General features: G+C 47.9%; 1 protein-coding gene across 4 annotated transcripts in view; it reads left to right on the top strand.

The window, feature by feature from the left end:
* The window catches only part of LOC139574565 (cytoplasmic FMR1-interacting protein 2), a 46,756-nt gene that overhangs the window by 25,514 nt on the left and 6,232 nt on the right, over positions 1-15,010 (top strand). For 2 of the 4 annotated variants that reach the window (XM_071399271.1, XM_071399272.1), the window contains exons 9-27: positions 824-928; positions 1,271-1,359; positions 2,895-3,132; positions 3,309-3,461; positions 4,853-4,992; positions 5,322-5,469; positions 5,655-5,808; positions 7,447-7,603; positions 7,798-7,894; positions 8,044-8,120; positions 8,211-8,319; positions 9,036-9,155; positions 9,558-9,757; positions 9,949-10,036; positions 10,142-10,285; positions 10,429-10,519; positions 11,231-11,364; positions 14,574-14,646; positions 14,909-15,003. In XM_071399271.1, the coding sequence (XP_071255372.1) occupies positions 824-928; positions 1,271-1,359; positions 2,895-3,132; positions 3,309-3,461; positions 4,853-4,992; positions 5,322-5,469; positions 5,655-5,808; positions 7,447-7,603; positions 7,798-7,894; positions 8,044-8,120; positions 8,211-8,319; positions 9,036-9,155; positions 9,558-9,757; positions 9,949-10,036; positions 10,142-10,285; positions 10,429-10,519; positions 11,231-11,364; positions 14,574-14,646; positions 14,909-15,003 (2,412 nt within the window). Of the gene's footprint in view, positions 1-823; positions 929-1,270; positions 1,360-2,894; positions 3,133-3,308; positions 3,462-4,852; positions 4,993-5,321; positions 5,470-5,654; positions 5,809-7,446; positions 7,604-7,797; positions 7,895-8,043; positions 8,121-8,210; positions 8,320-9,035; positions 9,156-9,557; positions 9,758-9,948; positions 10,037-10,141; positions 10,286-10,428; positions 10,520-11,230; positions 11,365-12,061; positions 14,090-14,573; positions 14,647-14,908; positions 15,004-15,010 lie in introns of those variants that run through there. The other 2 variants (XM_071399273.1, XM_071399274.1) reach the window with 2 other exon arrangements.

Here is a 15,010-nt window from a genome sequence, read left to right as displayed (position 1 = left end):
TAGATACCTGTCTCTGTCTGGATCTTAACTACCTGCCTCTCTCTAGATACCTGTCTCTGTCTGGATCTTAACTACCTGCCTTTCTCTAGATACCTGTCTCTGTCTGGATCTTAACTACCTGCCTTTCTCTAGATACCTGTCTCTGTCTGGATCTTAACTACCTGCCTTTCTCTAGATACCTGTCTCTGTCTGGATCTAAACTACCTGCCTTTCTCTAGATACCGGTCTCTGTCTGGATCTAAACTACCTGCCTTTCTCTAGATACCGGTCTCTGTCTGGATCTAAACTACCTGCCTTTCTCTAGATACCGGTCTCTGTCTGGATCTTAACTACCTGCCTTTCTCTAGATACCGGTCTCTGTCTGGATCTTAACTACCTGCCTTTCTCTAGATACCGGTCTCTGTCTGGATCTAAACTACCTGCCTTTCTCTAGATACCGGTCTCTGTCTGGATCTAAACTACCTGTCTTTCTCTAGATACCGGTCTCTGTCTGGATCTTAACTACCTGCCTTTCTCTAGATACCGGTCTCTGTCTGGATCTAAACTACCTGCCTTTCTCTAGATACCTGTCTCTGTCTGGATCTTAACTACCTGCCTTTCTCTAGATACCTGTTTCTGTCTGGATCTTAACTACCTGCCTTTCTCTAGATACCTGTCTCTGTCTGGATCTTAAAATGTTAATAGCCTTCTTATTCTTGCTTAGCGGTCCTCAACTGTAGCTTCCAGTAGTGTTCAGAATATGTAGAGTTATTTCTGAATGTATGTCAAATATCATTGATCCAGTTTTGTATAATATCACTGTGTGTGTGTGTGTGTGTGTCAGGTGATGGGTTTTGGTCTCTATCTGATGGACGGTAACGTCAGTAACATCTACAAACTAGACGCCAAGAAGAGGATCAACCTGGGAAAGATCGACAAGTTCTTCAAGGTCAGTGTGTGTGTGGGTATGTGTGTGCTCCACACCAAAACAGCCATCTAACTTTTCATTGTGGCTCTGTCTGTACTCTCACATCATGATATTCTTTGATCACCCTCCTATCCGGGCTGAAACCCTTTTTCTGTGTGTGTGTCTTGTTTGATTCCTTCCTGACTGAATCTCTCTCTCTCTCTTTCTCTTTCTCTTTCTCTTTCTCTCTTTCTCTCTCTTTCTCTCTCTCTTTCTCTTCTCTCTCTCTCTCTTTCTCTCTCTCTCTTTCTCTCTCTCTCTGTCTTGTTTGATTCCTTCCTGACTGAAGCCCTCTCTCTGTCTGTGTCTTGTTTGATGCCTCAGCTGCAGGTGGTGCCTCTGTTTGGAGACATGCAGATAGAACTATCACGTTACATAGAGACCAGCGCTCACTACGAGGAGAACAAGTCCAAGTAAGAACATCAGCCATCTTTAAACTCATAAACTCTGAAAACTGGTAAACTCAGACCTCTAACAAGTCCTGAACCCCAGCTCCTAACCCACAGGTGTCAAACTCATTCCATGGAGGGCCGAGTGTCTGCAGGTTTTCACTCCTCCCTTGTACTTGACTGATGAAATAAGGTCACTGATTAGTAAGAAATTTGCGTACCTGGTTGTCTAGGTCTTAATTGGACACAAATTGAAAGGAAATAGCAAAAACCAGCATACACACGGCCCTCCATGGAATGAGTTTGACACCCCTCCCCTAACCCCTGACTCTCTCTCCTGTAGGTGGACTTGTACCCAGAGCTTCACCTCCCCCAGTACAACCTGGGTGTGAACCCTGACCTCTGACCTCTATCCTACAGGTGGACGTGTACCCAGAGCTCCATCTCTCCCCAGTTCAACCTGTGTGACCTCTGACCTCTCTCCTACAGGTGGACGTGTACCCAGAGCTCCATCTCTCCCCAGTTCAACCTGTGTGAACCCTGACCTCTAACCTCTCTCCTACAGGTGGACGTGTACCCAGAGCTCCATCTCTCCCCAGTTCAACCTGTGTGACCTCTGACCTCTAACCTCTCTCCTACAGGTGGACGTGTACCCAGAGCTCCATCTCTCCCCAGTTCAACCTGTGTGACCTCTAACCTCTCTCCTACAGGTGGACGTGTACCCAGAGCTCCATCTCTCCCCAGTTCAACCTGTGTGAACCCTGACCTCTAACCGCTCTCCTACAGGTGGACGTGTACCCAGAGCTCCATCTCTCCCCAGTTCAACCTGTGTGAACCCTGACCTCTAACCTCTCTCCTACAGGTGGACGTGTACCCAGAGCTCCATTTCTCCCCAGTTCAACCTGTGTGACCTCTGACCTCTCTCCTACAGGTGGACGTGTACCCAGAGCTCCATCTCTCCCCAGTTCAACCTGTGTGACCTCTAACCTCTCTCCTACAGGTGGACGTGTACCCAGAGCTCCATCTCTCCCCAGTTCAACCTGTGTGACCTCTAACCTCTCTCCTACAGGTGGACGTGTACCCAGAGCTCCATTTCTCCCCAGTTCAACCTGTGTGACCTCTGACCTCTCTCCTACAGGTGGACGTGTACCCAGAGCTCCATCTCTCCCCAGTTCAACCTGTGTGACCTCTAACCTCTCTCCTACAGGTGGACGTGTACCCAGAGCTCCATCTCTCCCCAGTTCAACCTGTGTGACCTCTAACCGCTCTCCTACAGGTGGACGTGTACCCAGAGCTCCATTTCTCCCCAGTTCAACCTGTGTGACCTCTGACCTCTCTCCTACAGGTGGACGTGTACCCAGAGCTCCATCTCTCCCCAGTACAACCTGTGTGACCTCTAACCTCTCTCCTACAGGTGGACGTGTACCCAGAGCTCCATCTCTCCCCAGTTCAACCTGTGTGACCTCTAACCGCTCTCCTACAGGTGGACGTGTACCCAGAGCTCCATCTTTCCCCAGTTCAACCTGTGTGAACCCTGACCTCTGACCTCTCTCCTACAGGTGGACGTGTACCCAGAGCTCCATCTCTCCCCAGTACAACCTGTGTGAGCAGATGGTTCAGATTCGAGACGACCACATCCGGTTCATCTCTGAGCTGGCTCGCTACAGTAACAGTGAGGTAGTGACCGGGTCAGGCCTGGACAGTCAGAAATCAGACGAGGAATACAGGGAACTGTTTGACCTGGCACTCAGAGGGTTACAGCTGCTGTCCAAGTGGAGCACACACGTCATGGAAGTGGTGAGTAGGGGAACAGGGTGTGTGTGTGTTTATGTCAAAGAAGGGGCAGTGTGTAGTCCGTTCTTGGTCCCATAAAAATATTATAATTTGAATGAATAAAGTAATTGTATTTCTATTGTATTTCTACTAGGTCCTGTGATTTTCAGTTTACTCTGACACCATATTCTCTCTCTCAGTACTCGTGGAAGTTGGTCCACCCGACAGATAAGTTCTGTAACAAGGACTGTCCTGGCACAGCGGAGGAGTATGAGAGAGCTACACGTTACAACTACACCTCAGAGGAGAAGTTTGCCCTGGTCGAGGTCATCGCCATGATCAAGGGACTGCAGGTCAGAAACACACACTGTACCAACCGAGAGCTTTGTCATGTCATCGTTGGGACGCTTACAGAATAGTAACATAGCAGCATTTCACCACCGTGCGTCTTGGTTGAAATGTGGCTACATTGGTGGTGATGATGATGGAGGTGGTGGTAATGGAGGTGGTGGTGATGTGATGATGGAGGAAGTGGTGGTGGTGGAGGAAGTGGTGGTGGAGGTGGTGGTGATGATGATGATGGTGGTAATGGTGGTGATGATGATGGAGCTGGTGGTAATGGAGGTGATGGTGATGATGAAGGAGGAAGTGGTGGTGGAGGTGATGATGATGGAGGTGATGATGATGGAGGTGGTGGTAATGGAGGTGGTGGAGGTGATGATGATGATGGTGGTGATGGTGATGATGAAGGAGGAAGTGGTGGTGGTGATGATGATGGAGGTGGTGGTAATGGTGATGAGGAAGTGGTGGTGGAGGTGATGATGGTGGTGGTGGTGGTGGAGGAGGTGGTGGTGATGGAGGTAATGGTGATGATGATGGAGATGATGGTAATGGTGGTGATGATGGAGGAGGAAGTGGTGGTGATGGTGATGGTGATGATGAAGGAGGAAGTGGTGGTGGTGGTGATGGTGATGATGATGGAGGTGGTGGTAATGGAGGTGGAGGTGATGGTGATGATGGAGGTGGTGGAGGTGATGGTGATGATGGAGGAAGGGTTGGTGGTGGAGGAAGTGGTGGTGGTGATGATGATGATGGAGGAAGTGGTGGTCGTGGAGGAAGTGGTGGTGGAGGTGGTGGTGATGATGATGGTGGTGGTGATGATGGAGATGGTGGTGGTGATGATGATGGAGGTGGTGGTAATGGAGGTGGTAATGGAGGTGGTGGTGATGGTGGCATTTTTCTTTTTTTTGTATTTTGTTATGGAAGTGGTAGTGGTGGAGGGGCTGGTGGTGGTGATGATGATGATGGAGGTGGTTGTGATGGAGGTGGGGGTGGTTGTGGTGATGGAGGGGGTGGTGATGGTGCTATTTTGGGGGGTATTATGGAAGTGGAGGAGGGGGTGGTTGTGGTGGTGGAGGGGGTGGTTGTGATGGAGGGGGTGATGGTGCTATTTGGTATTTTTGGGGGTATTATGGAAGTGGTGGGGGTGGGGGTGGCTGTGGGGGTGGAGGTGATGATGGAGGGGGGGATGGAGGTGGTGGAGATGGTGGTGGTGATGGAGGGGATGATGGTGATGGAGGTGATGATGGAGGGGGGGGGTGTGGAGGTGGTGGAGATGGTGGTGGTGATGGAGGGGATGATGGTGATGGAGGGGGTGATGGAGGTGGTGATGGAGATGGAGGTGGTGATATTTGTAAATGTTTTGTATTTTATTATGGAAGTGGTGATGGTATCTGTGTTGTAGGTGTTGATGGGTCGTATGGAGAGCGTATTCAACCAGGCCATAAGGAACACCATCTATGCAGCCCTGCAGGACTTTGCCCAGATGACCCTCAGAGAGCCTCTACGTCAGGCCGTACGCAAGAAGAAGAACGTTCTCATCAGGTACCGTACTGGCTGCACTCATTCTTGTTCAACTAGTAACACATTTCAGGCAAGAGAACCTCCTAAGATGTTCTGTAACATCTTGTTTTCTAGGTGGTCTTGATAAAAAGGTTCAAGTCCCCTCAAAGACTCATGTGTGCATATGGCACAATTCTCACTGTTTGCTAGAGACAGAAGAACCATGGACCTTCCATAGTTAGCTAGGCTGTGTCCTAAATGGCACCCTAACCCCATGGGCACTATATAGGGAATAGTGTTCCATTTGGGTTACGCTCAGATGGTCATTCCCTATAATGCTGATTCTCTGATAACCCTTGGTCTCTCTCTAGTGTCCTGCAGGCAATCCGTAAGACCATCTGTGACTGGGAGGGGGCTCGGGAGCCTCCCAATGACCCCTGTCTCAGGGGGGAGAAGGACCCCAAGGGAGGGTTCGACATCAAGGTGCCCCGCAGAGCTGTGGGACCCTCGAGCACACAGGTACACCAGGGGAGAGAGAGGATAACAGAGGGCTAGGGGAATTAGGAACGGGGGATGGAAGAGACAGATGTTGCTCAGGGATAGAGGCAGGTTGTAGGGACAGGATCAAGTACAGGGACTTTGTAGGGAAATGGTAAGAATAGTATTATTTCGTTTTTTCTCTCTCTCTCTCCCTGCCTCTCCAGCTGTACATGGTCCGTACCATGCTGGAGTCGTTGATAGCCGATAAGAGTGGTTCTAAGAAGACTCTACGCAGCAGTCTGGATGGACCCATAGTCCTGGCTATAGAAGACTTCCACAAACACTCCTTCTTCTTCACACACCTGCTCAACTTCAGCGGTATGTACACACACACACACACACACACACACACACACACACACACACACACACACACACACACACACACACACACAAACAGGGTCATGCTTTCCTATCAGGGCTCAGGATAAGACCCATATGCAGACAGTTCGAATAACAGACGTTTATTATAAAACAGGAGGCAGGCGAACTACAGGTCAAGGGCAGGCAGAGGTCAGTAATCCATGGCAGTGTCAAAGGGTACAGAACGACAGGCTCAGGGTCAGGGCGGGCAGACTGATCAAAACCGGGATAACTAGAAAACATGTGCTCAAGAAAACAGGAGTACGAAAAACACGCTGGTAGGCTTGACGAGACAAACTGGCAACAGACAAACAGAACACCTGTATAAATGCACAGCGGATAATGGGGAAGATGGGCAACACCTGGAGGGGGGTGGAGACAATCACAAGGACAGGTGAAACAGATCAGGATGTGACACTTTCTTACACTACCACCCTCAAGATCACGATCAATCCTCACCTTGTACTTGTTTCCCATCCTGTAATAATATCATGTTATTCACCTCCCTCCTGTAATAATATCATGTTATTCACCTCCCCTCCTGTAATAATATCATGTTATTCACCTCCCTCCTGTAATAATATCATGTTATTCACCTCCCTCCTGTAATAATATCATGTTATTCACCTTCCCTCCTGTAATAATATCATGTTATTCACCTTCCCTCCTGTAATAATATCATGTTATTCACCTCCCTCCTGTAATAATATCATGTTATTCACCTCCCTCCTGTAATAATATCATGTTATTCACCTCCCTCCTGTAATAATATCATGTTATTCACCTCACTCCTGTAATAATATCATGTTATTCACCTCACTCCTGTAATAATATCATGTTATTCACCTACCCTCCTGTAATAATATCATGTTATTCACCTACCCTCCTGTAATAATATCATGTTATTCACCTCCCTCCTGTAATAATATCATGTTATTCACCTCCCCTCCTGTAATAATATCATGTTATTCACCTACCCTCCTGTAATAATATCATGTTATTCACCTACCCTCCTGTAATAATATCATGTTATTTACCTCCCGTCCTGTAATAATATCATGTTATTCACCTACCCTCCTGTAATAATATCATGTTATTCACCTACCCTCCTGTAATAATATCATGTTATTCACCTACCCTCCTGTAATAATATCATGTTATTCACCTACCCTCCTGTAATAATATCATGTTATTTACCTCCCGTCCTGTAATAATATCATGTTATTCACCTACCCTCCTGTAATAATATCATGTTATTCACCTACCCTCCTGTAATAATATCATGTTATTCACCTACCCTCCTGTAATAATATCATGTTATTCACCTACCCTCCTGTAATAATATCATGTTATTCACCTACCCTCCTGTAATAATATCATGTTATTTACCTCCTGTCCTGTAGAGGTGCTGCAGCACTGCTGTTACTACATAAGGTCGATGTCCACGCCCACGCTGAAATCTAATTGGGGGGGATTTTCCCCAATGCTGGAAGGGGGACCCCGAGTGAAAAGGGACACTTGTTTCCTGTCTCAGATGTGGTTCATAAAGTGCTTCCTCTAATAATGTCATGTTATTCCCTTCCCATCCTCCAGAGGCGCTGCAGCACTGCTGTGACCTGTCTCAGCTGTGGTTCAGAGAGTTCTTCCTGGAGTTGACCATGGGTCGCAGGATCCAGTTCCCCATCGAGATGTCCATGCCCTGGATCCTCACAGACCATATACTGGAGACCAAGGAGCCATCCATGATGGAGTAAGACACTGTTTAGACCACTCTGTGTGTGTGTGTGTGTGTGTGTGTATGTATGCGTGTGTGTGCAGGTGCAGGTGAGGAAGTGATGGAAAGCGACGTAAAGATGGTGTTTGCTGTCTCTCTGTTGTCATTGTGTCCATACTGAGTCTGTATGTGTTTGTGCCTGCTGATGCCACCCTGCCTGTTTCTCCCAGGTATGTGTTGTACCCTCTGGACCTCTACAATGACAGTGGCTACTACGCTCTGACCAAGTTCAAGAAACAGTTCCTCTACGATGAGATAGAGGCTGAGGTAAACTAGCACGAAACAAAGATGGCCGTCTCAGAAATCAAATAATGACAAGTAATTCATCACCAATCCCAAGTCGCTCTGAATAAGAGCGTCTGCTAACTTAAATGTAATGTAAATGTAGTGAGTTAGGAATGCTGTTTTTCCTACAGGTGAACCTGTGCTTCGATCAGTTTGTCTACAAGCTGGCTGACCAGATATTTGCCTACTACAAAGCCATGTCTGGAAGGTAAGAGACGGCTGGAAACTGAATCATGTTGATGGGGGGGGGGGGTTAAATCAAGCAGTGAAGGATGTTGTTGTGTGTTTTGCTCCACAGTGTCCTCCTGGACAAGCGTTTCAGGGCAGAGTGTAAAAACTATGGTGTGATCATCCCCTATCCCCCCTCCAACCGTTATGAGACCCTGCTCAAACAGAGACACGTACAGGTAGGTCTGTCTTACATCGCCCTGGAATACGCCCTGGCAAGGGTGACCACAGTCCCGCATTTTGGCCCTTTGTTACTTACAAAAAGCGTGTGTCTAATGGAGAGCTACAAAGGAAGGAAATAGCCGATTTAGACTGACAGATATAAGGTCATTTCGTGAAACTTGTGAGGCTCTCTATGCTTATTAGTTGTGCTTCAATTAGCTTGCTAGCTAGCTCGGTGCAGCGGGAGGGAGATTTATTTTGTGTGTGTGTGTGTGTGTGTGTGTGTGTGTGGGGGGGGGGGGGATTATTAATGTGTTGGCTACACTGTCCCGCGAATGTCCCGAAAAATCATTCCGTTGTCCCGAATTTGGGTATTTTAAACGTGGTCACCCTAGCCCTGTCATACACCGCCCTGTCATACCTGTCATTGCGGTACACCTCTCTCTCCTTCTCTCCTCTCTCTTCTTTCCTACTCTGTTCCCCCTCCCTCTCCCTTCCTCTCTCTCGTCCTCTCCTCTCTCTCTACCGCTCTCCTCTCCTCACTCTTTCTCTCTCACCCTCTCCCCCCTCTCTCGCTCTCTTCCCCCTCCCTCTCCCTTCCTGTCTCTCGTCCTCTCCTCTCTCTCTACCGCTCTCCTCTCCTCACTCTTTCTCTCTCACCCTCTCCCCCCTCTCTCGCTCTCTTCCCCCTTCCCTCCCTCCCTCTCTCTCATCCTGTCCTCTCTCTCTCCAGCTTCTGGGTCGCTCCATCGATCTGAACCGTCTGATCACCCAGAGGATCTCAGCAGCCATGTACAAGTCTCTGGACCAGGCCATCAGCCGCTTTGAGAGTGAAGACCTCACCTCCATAGTGGTGAGAATACCAGGGGCATACTGTATACTGTAGTCTCAACCCTCGAACACACACACACACACACACACACACACACACACACACACACACACACACACACACACACACACACACACAACCCTCTTTCACACTCCCAGTCCTGTGTCAAATGTACTCTCTCAGATAGCATACTGTCAGTCCTTGGTAACATATCACACATTCTCATGGGCCCTTTCCTGTCCTCTCGGGCCCCACTGGCCACATGATATTACCAGCTTTTATTATCTCTCTCACCATTCCACCCATCAGCAGTTGATGTTATTTATGATGTTGATTTTTCTCTCCCATCACTCAATCACTTACTACCTCACCCCTCTCTCTCTTTCTCACTCACTCTCTCTCACACACCACTCCACCCATCAGGAGTTGGAGTGGCTGATGGACATCAACAGACTGACTCATCGTCTGCTTTCGAAGCACATGACCCTGGACAGCTTCGACGCCATGTTCCGTGAGGCCAACCACAATGTGTCTGCCCCCTACGGACGCATCACGCTCCATGTCTTCTGGGAACTCAACTTTGACTTCCTCCCCAACTACTGCTACAACGGCTCCACCAACCGGTCAGTGGGGGGGGTGGGTGGGTCATTATTGATAGTCTTGGACATGTTCCCTAGCTTACAGTTCTTTGCAGGTCTACCAATTCATCGCTCAGGTTCAGCAGTTGGTTATCTATATTCCATTTAGTCATTACCTAAGTGGACTCCTGCTCATGACCCCTTACCTCTAGCTCGTTCATTCTTTGTGTCCTCAGCTTCGTGCGGACTGCCATCCCCTTTACCCAGGAGCCTCAGCGAGACAAGCCGGCCAACGTGCAGCCGTACTACCTGTATGGGTCTAAGGTATGTACTGTATATGGTCTCCTATTTGAATACAACTCAAGAAATGAGAAACATTTGTACCTATTTTGAGAGCATGCTTCTGATATTTTTTTATCCCTCCCCCAGCCTCTGAACATTGCCTACTCCCACATCTATAGCTCCTACAGGAACTTCGTAGGCCCGCCCCACTTCAAAACCATCTGCCGTCTCCTTGGTTACCAGGGCATCGCCGTGGTGATGGAGGAACTGCTCAAGATAGTCAAGAGCCTGGTATTATGGGCTATTTGTCTCTTTTACTATTGTCTGAATGTACTCCTACATACCAGCGCTCTGTTAAAAACAGTATATCCAACTAATCTCATCTTTTTACCCTCCTTCTCCCTCTTCATCTTCCTCTTCTCTTTCCTCTCTAGTTGCAGGGCACTATCCTGCAGTATGTGAAGACTCTGATCGAGGTCATGCCCAAGATCTGTCGCCTGCCGCGCCACGAGTACGGATCCCCAGGTCGGTTGATATACAGTAGGCAGATGTAGTTCAGTGAATGTCTAGGCTTTATCTCAGATGGCTAACACAGCCATGACTCATACAGACAACCCAGGTTTGAAACCCGTTTGATCAAATGAGATATGCTGGTTTAGCATGTCTCTCTATGCCCAGGGATTATAGGCTAGGTAGATTAGGGGTGTTCTGTACCGTAACAGGCCGTACGGGACTTTAATGGACTTCCTGTATGCCTGATCTCGGTCATAGAGAGCACAGTGACGGAATATACATCGTCATAGTCAACATGATGCAGTTCATAATCCTACCATAACTGGATGTTCCATCAAGCTACTGATGCGTGTTTATCAGTCAAGGACAGTCCCTTTTATAGTATTTAACTCCATGTGATCGGATCTGTTGTTTTAACATTTAACTATTTTCACTTTGAAGATGTAACTTTTAGCTGTGTTCAGGCCTTAATGGCCACATGTACTTTTATAATCTCCACCCAGCACAGCCAGAAGAGGACTGGCCACCCCTCAGAGCCTGGTTCCTCTCTAGGTTTCTTCCCAGGTTCCTGCCTTTCTAGGGAGTTTTTCCTAGCCACTGTGCTTCTACGTCTGCATTGCATGCTCTTTGGGGTTTTAGGCTGGGTATCTGTAAAGCACTTTGTGACATCTGCTGATGTAAAAAGGGCTTTAGAAAATACATTTAATTGTCCTTCCCTGCCAGGTATCCTGGAGTTCTTCCACCACCAGCTGAAGGACATTATAGAGTATGCAGAGCTGAAGACAGATGTCTTCCAGAGTCTCAGAGAGGTGGGGAACGCCATCCTCTTCTGTCTGCTCATCGAACAAGCTCTGGTGAGTCCCTCCTTCTCTTCTCCTTTTTCACTTCTATCCCTTCCTCTCCTCTGTTCTGTCCTTCCCTCCTTTCCCCACCCTTTTCTGCTTCACCTGTATCCCTTTCTCTTTCTCCTTTACTCTTCCCCTCTCATACTCTCCATCACCTCTCTCCTCTCCCTCATCATCACCTCTCTCCTCTCCCTCATCATCACCTCTCTCCTCTCCCTTGTCATCACCTCTCTCCTCTCATTTCCCTCCTTTCCATATCTCATACTCTCCCTCTCCATCACCTCCCTCTCTCATACTCTCCATCACCTCTCTCCTCACCTCTCTCCTCTCTCCCTCCTCTCCCTCTCATACTCTCCATCACCTCTCTCCTCTCCCTCTCTCATACTCTCTATCTCCTCTCCCCTCTCCCTCCTCTTCCCCTCTCATACTATCCATCACCTCTCTCCTCTCCCCTTTCTTCTCTCCCCTCTCTTTTCCTCTCCTCTCTTCCTCCCATTCCCGCTTTCTCTTATTCTCTCTCTCTCTCAGGGTCACCTTAGCATACTCAGAAAGAGGGACTGATACACGTCAGGCTATTTCTCCTCCTGTCTGGTTTAATATATCTGTTTCTATCTCAGTCTTAATAAAGTTTCACCCTCCAGAAATGTTGATATTGACTGTATCTGAATTGCAACTCTATTCTTTATTACACGCTGGCAAACTACCACAGGTGGTAAGAATCTAGGTCTTGTCTTTGGTAAAAAAACACACACCTTGACTGATCTCCATCTCTCTCTCTGTTGGTTTGGGCTGCCACACACCCTGACTGAGCTCCATCTCTCTCTCTGTTGGTTTGGGCTGCCGTGTTTCTCTTTTTTTATATTCACCATCTTACTTTGGCACACAAAGTTTTACCTCCGGAGGACCATGAAAGCCAAGGATTGAGATTTTTAAAATTATTGTAAGAAATAAAGAACAATCCAAGATTGCAATCATTATTCTATGTTTGGAAATAAATTGATAATAAAAAGTGATTATCTTAAAGTATCTCTCCATGTCCTTGGCTTCCATGATAGAGGTGACCTGTGTGTTTCTGGGTGGCTGTCTGTAAAGTAAACTCAGCAACAAAAAAAGAAAGAAAAAAGAAACGTCCTCTCACTGTCAACTGCGTTTATTTTCAGCAAACTTAACATGTGTAAATATTTGTATGAACATAACAAGATTCAACAACTGAGACATAAACTGAACAAGTTCCACAGACATCTAACTAACAGAAATGGAATAATGTTTCCCTGAACAAAAGGAGGGTCAAAATCAAAAGTAAGTCAGTATCTGGTGTGGCCACCAGCTGCATTAAGTATTGCAGTGCATCTCCTCCTCATGGACTGCACCAGATTTGCCAGTTCTTGCTGTGAGATGTTACCCCACTCTTCCACCAAGGCACCTGCAAGTTCCCTGACATTTCTGGGGGGAATGGCCCTAGCCCTCACTCTCCGATCCAACAGGTCCCAGACGTGCTCAATGTGATTGAGATCCAGGCTCTTCGCTGGTCATGGCAGAACACTGACATTCCTGTCTTGCAGGAAATCACACACAGAACGAACAGTATGGCTGGTGGCATTGTCATGCTGGAGGGTCATGTCACGATTAGCCTGCAGGAAGGGTACCACATGAGGGAGGAGGATGTCTTCCCTGTAACGCACAGCATTGAGATTGCCTGCAATGACAACAAGCTCAGTCTGATGATGCTGTGACACACTGCCCCAGACCATGACGGACCCTCCACCTCCAAATCGATCCCGCTCCAGAGTACAGGCCTCGGTGTAACTCTCATTCCTTCGACGATAAACGCGAATCCGACCATCACCCCTGGTGAGACAGAACCGCGACTCGTCAGTGAAGAGCACTTTTTGCCAGTCCTGTCTGATCCAGCGACGGTGGGTTTTTGCCCATAGGCAATGTTGTTGCCTGTGATGTCTGGTGAGAACCTGCCTTACAACAGGCCTAGAAGCCCTCAGTCCAGCCTCTCTCAGCCTATTGCGGACAGTCTGATCACTGATGGAGGGATTGTGCATTCCTGGTGTAACTCGTGCAGTTGTTGTTGCCATCCTGTACCTGTCCCGCAGGTGTGATGTACCGATCCTGTACAGGTGTTGTTACACGTGGTCTGCCACTGCAAGGACGATCAGCTGTCCGTCCTGTCTCCCTGTAGCGCTGTCATCGGCGTCTCACAGTACGGACATTGCAATTTATTGCCCTGGCCATATCTGCAGTCCTCATGCCTCCTTGCAGCATGACTAAGGCACGTTCACGCAGATGAGCATGGACCCTGGGCATCTTTCTTTTGGTGTTTTTCAGAGTCAGTAGAAAGACCTCTTTTGTGTCCTACGTTTTCATAACTGTGACCTTAATTGCCAACCGTCTGTAAGCTGTTAGTGTCTTAACGACCGTTTCACAGGTGCATGTTCATTAATTGTTCATGGTTCATTGAACAAGCATGGGAAACAGTGTTTAAACACTTTACAATGAAGATCTGTGAAGATATTTTGATTTTTACGAATTATCTTTGAAAGACAGGGTACTGAAAAAGGGACGTTTCTTTTTTTGCTGAGTTCATGTGCTCAACTTCACTTCTGCCTCCATACTCTCTGTCAACACTGACTTCTCTCTCAACGCCTGACTGTCACTCTTTACACCCTCTGGTCTGTCTGTCTGTCTGTGTCTCCCTCTGACTGCCTCATGGGGTGGGTTTGGTGGGTGGGTGGGTGTTTGTACTGGCTGATCACAGCATGCAGATCATTCTGTCTTCCATAGTGTTTTAATGGAGCTTTCCTGATCTGGATCTCTTGTCGTTTGCTGATTCCATATTCCAGCCATTCCTATTGGTTAGCCAGACCTGAGTGACAGTAGCCTGTAGTGCGACAGTGGGGGGGGTTACCAGAGGTTAGATCAGACCAATGACACATCAGTCCAGTGTAATGTACTGTACTTAGTGATTGATTATCTCATCATAACTGTACTAGCCTACTACTTTCTCACTTATACACACATTCTCACAGCTTATGTACCTCTGACTCCACTCCTTACTAATGAGTATAACACCTCCCTCCCATCACCATTAACCACCCCATGTAGTGTAGATGTGTCCAGGAGAGATGTTGGCTGGTGTTCAATGTCACCTCTCTCTGCCTCTCTCTCGGTGTTTCCCTGTCTCTCCCTCTGTCTGTGTGTGTTAACCACAGTCCCAGGAGGAAGTGTGTGACCTGCTTCATGCAGCCCCCTTCCAGAACATCCTCCCCAGGGTCTACATCAAAGGTATGTGATACAGGTCCAGGCGTGTGGATCCTGATTGAGATCAAGGTGGATGGGGGGGGATAAGGCAGTCAATATTATGCATATCTGACTGATGTGATTGGTGTAGTAACGTTTGTTTGTGTGTGTGTGTGTGTGTGTGTGTGTGTGTGTGTGTGTGTGTGTGTGTGTGTGTGTGTGTGTGTGTGTGTGTGTGTGTGTGTGTGTGTGTGTGTGTGTGTGTGTGTGTGTGTGTGTGTGTGTGTGTGTGTGTGTGTGTGTGTAGAGGGGGAGCGTCTGGAAGTCAGGATGAAGAGGCTGGAGGCTAAGTATGCTCCTCTCCATCTGGTGCCCCTCATCGAGAGGCTGGGGACCCCTCAGGTGAGCT

The sequence above is a fragment of the Salvelinus alpinus genome, chromosome 4 (genome assembly GCF_045679555.1).
Source record: "Salvelinus alpinus chromosome 4, SLU_Salpinus.1, whole genome shotgun sequence".
In the NCBI taxonomy this organism is placed as follows: Eukaryota; Metazoa; Chordata; class Actinopteri; order Salmoniformes; family Salmonidae; genus Salvelinus; species Salvelinus alpinus.
The sequence above is the reverse complement of the archived record's forward strand: the minus strand, read 5'-3'. Positions and strand labels throughout refer to the sequence as shown.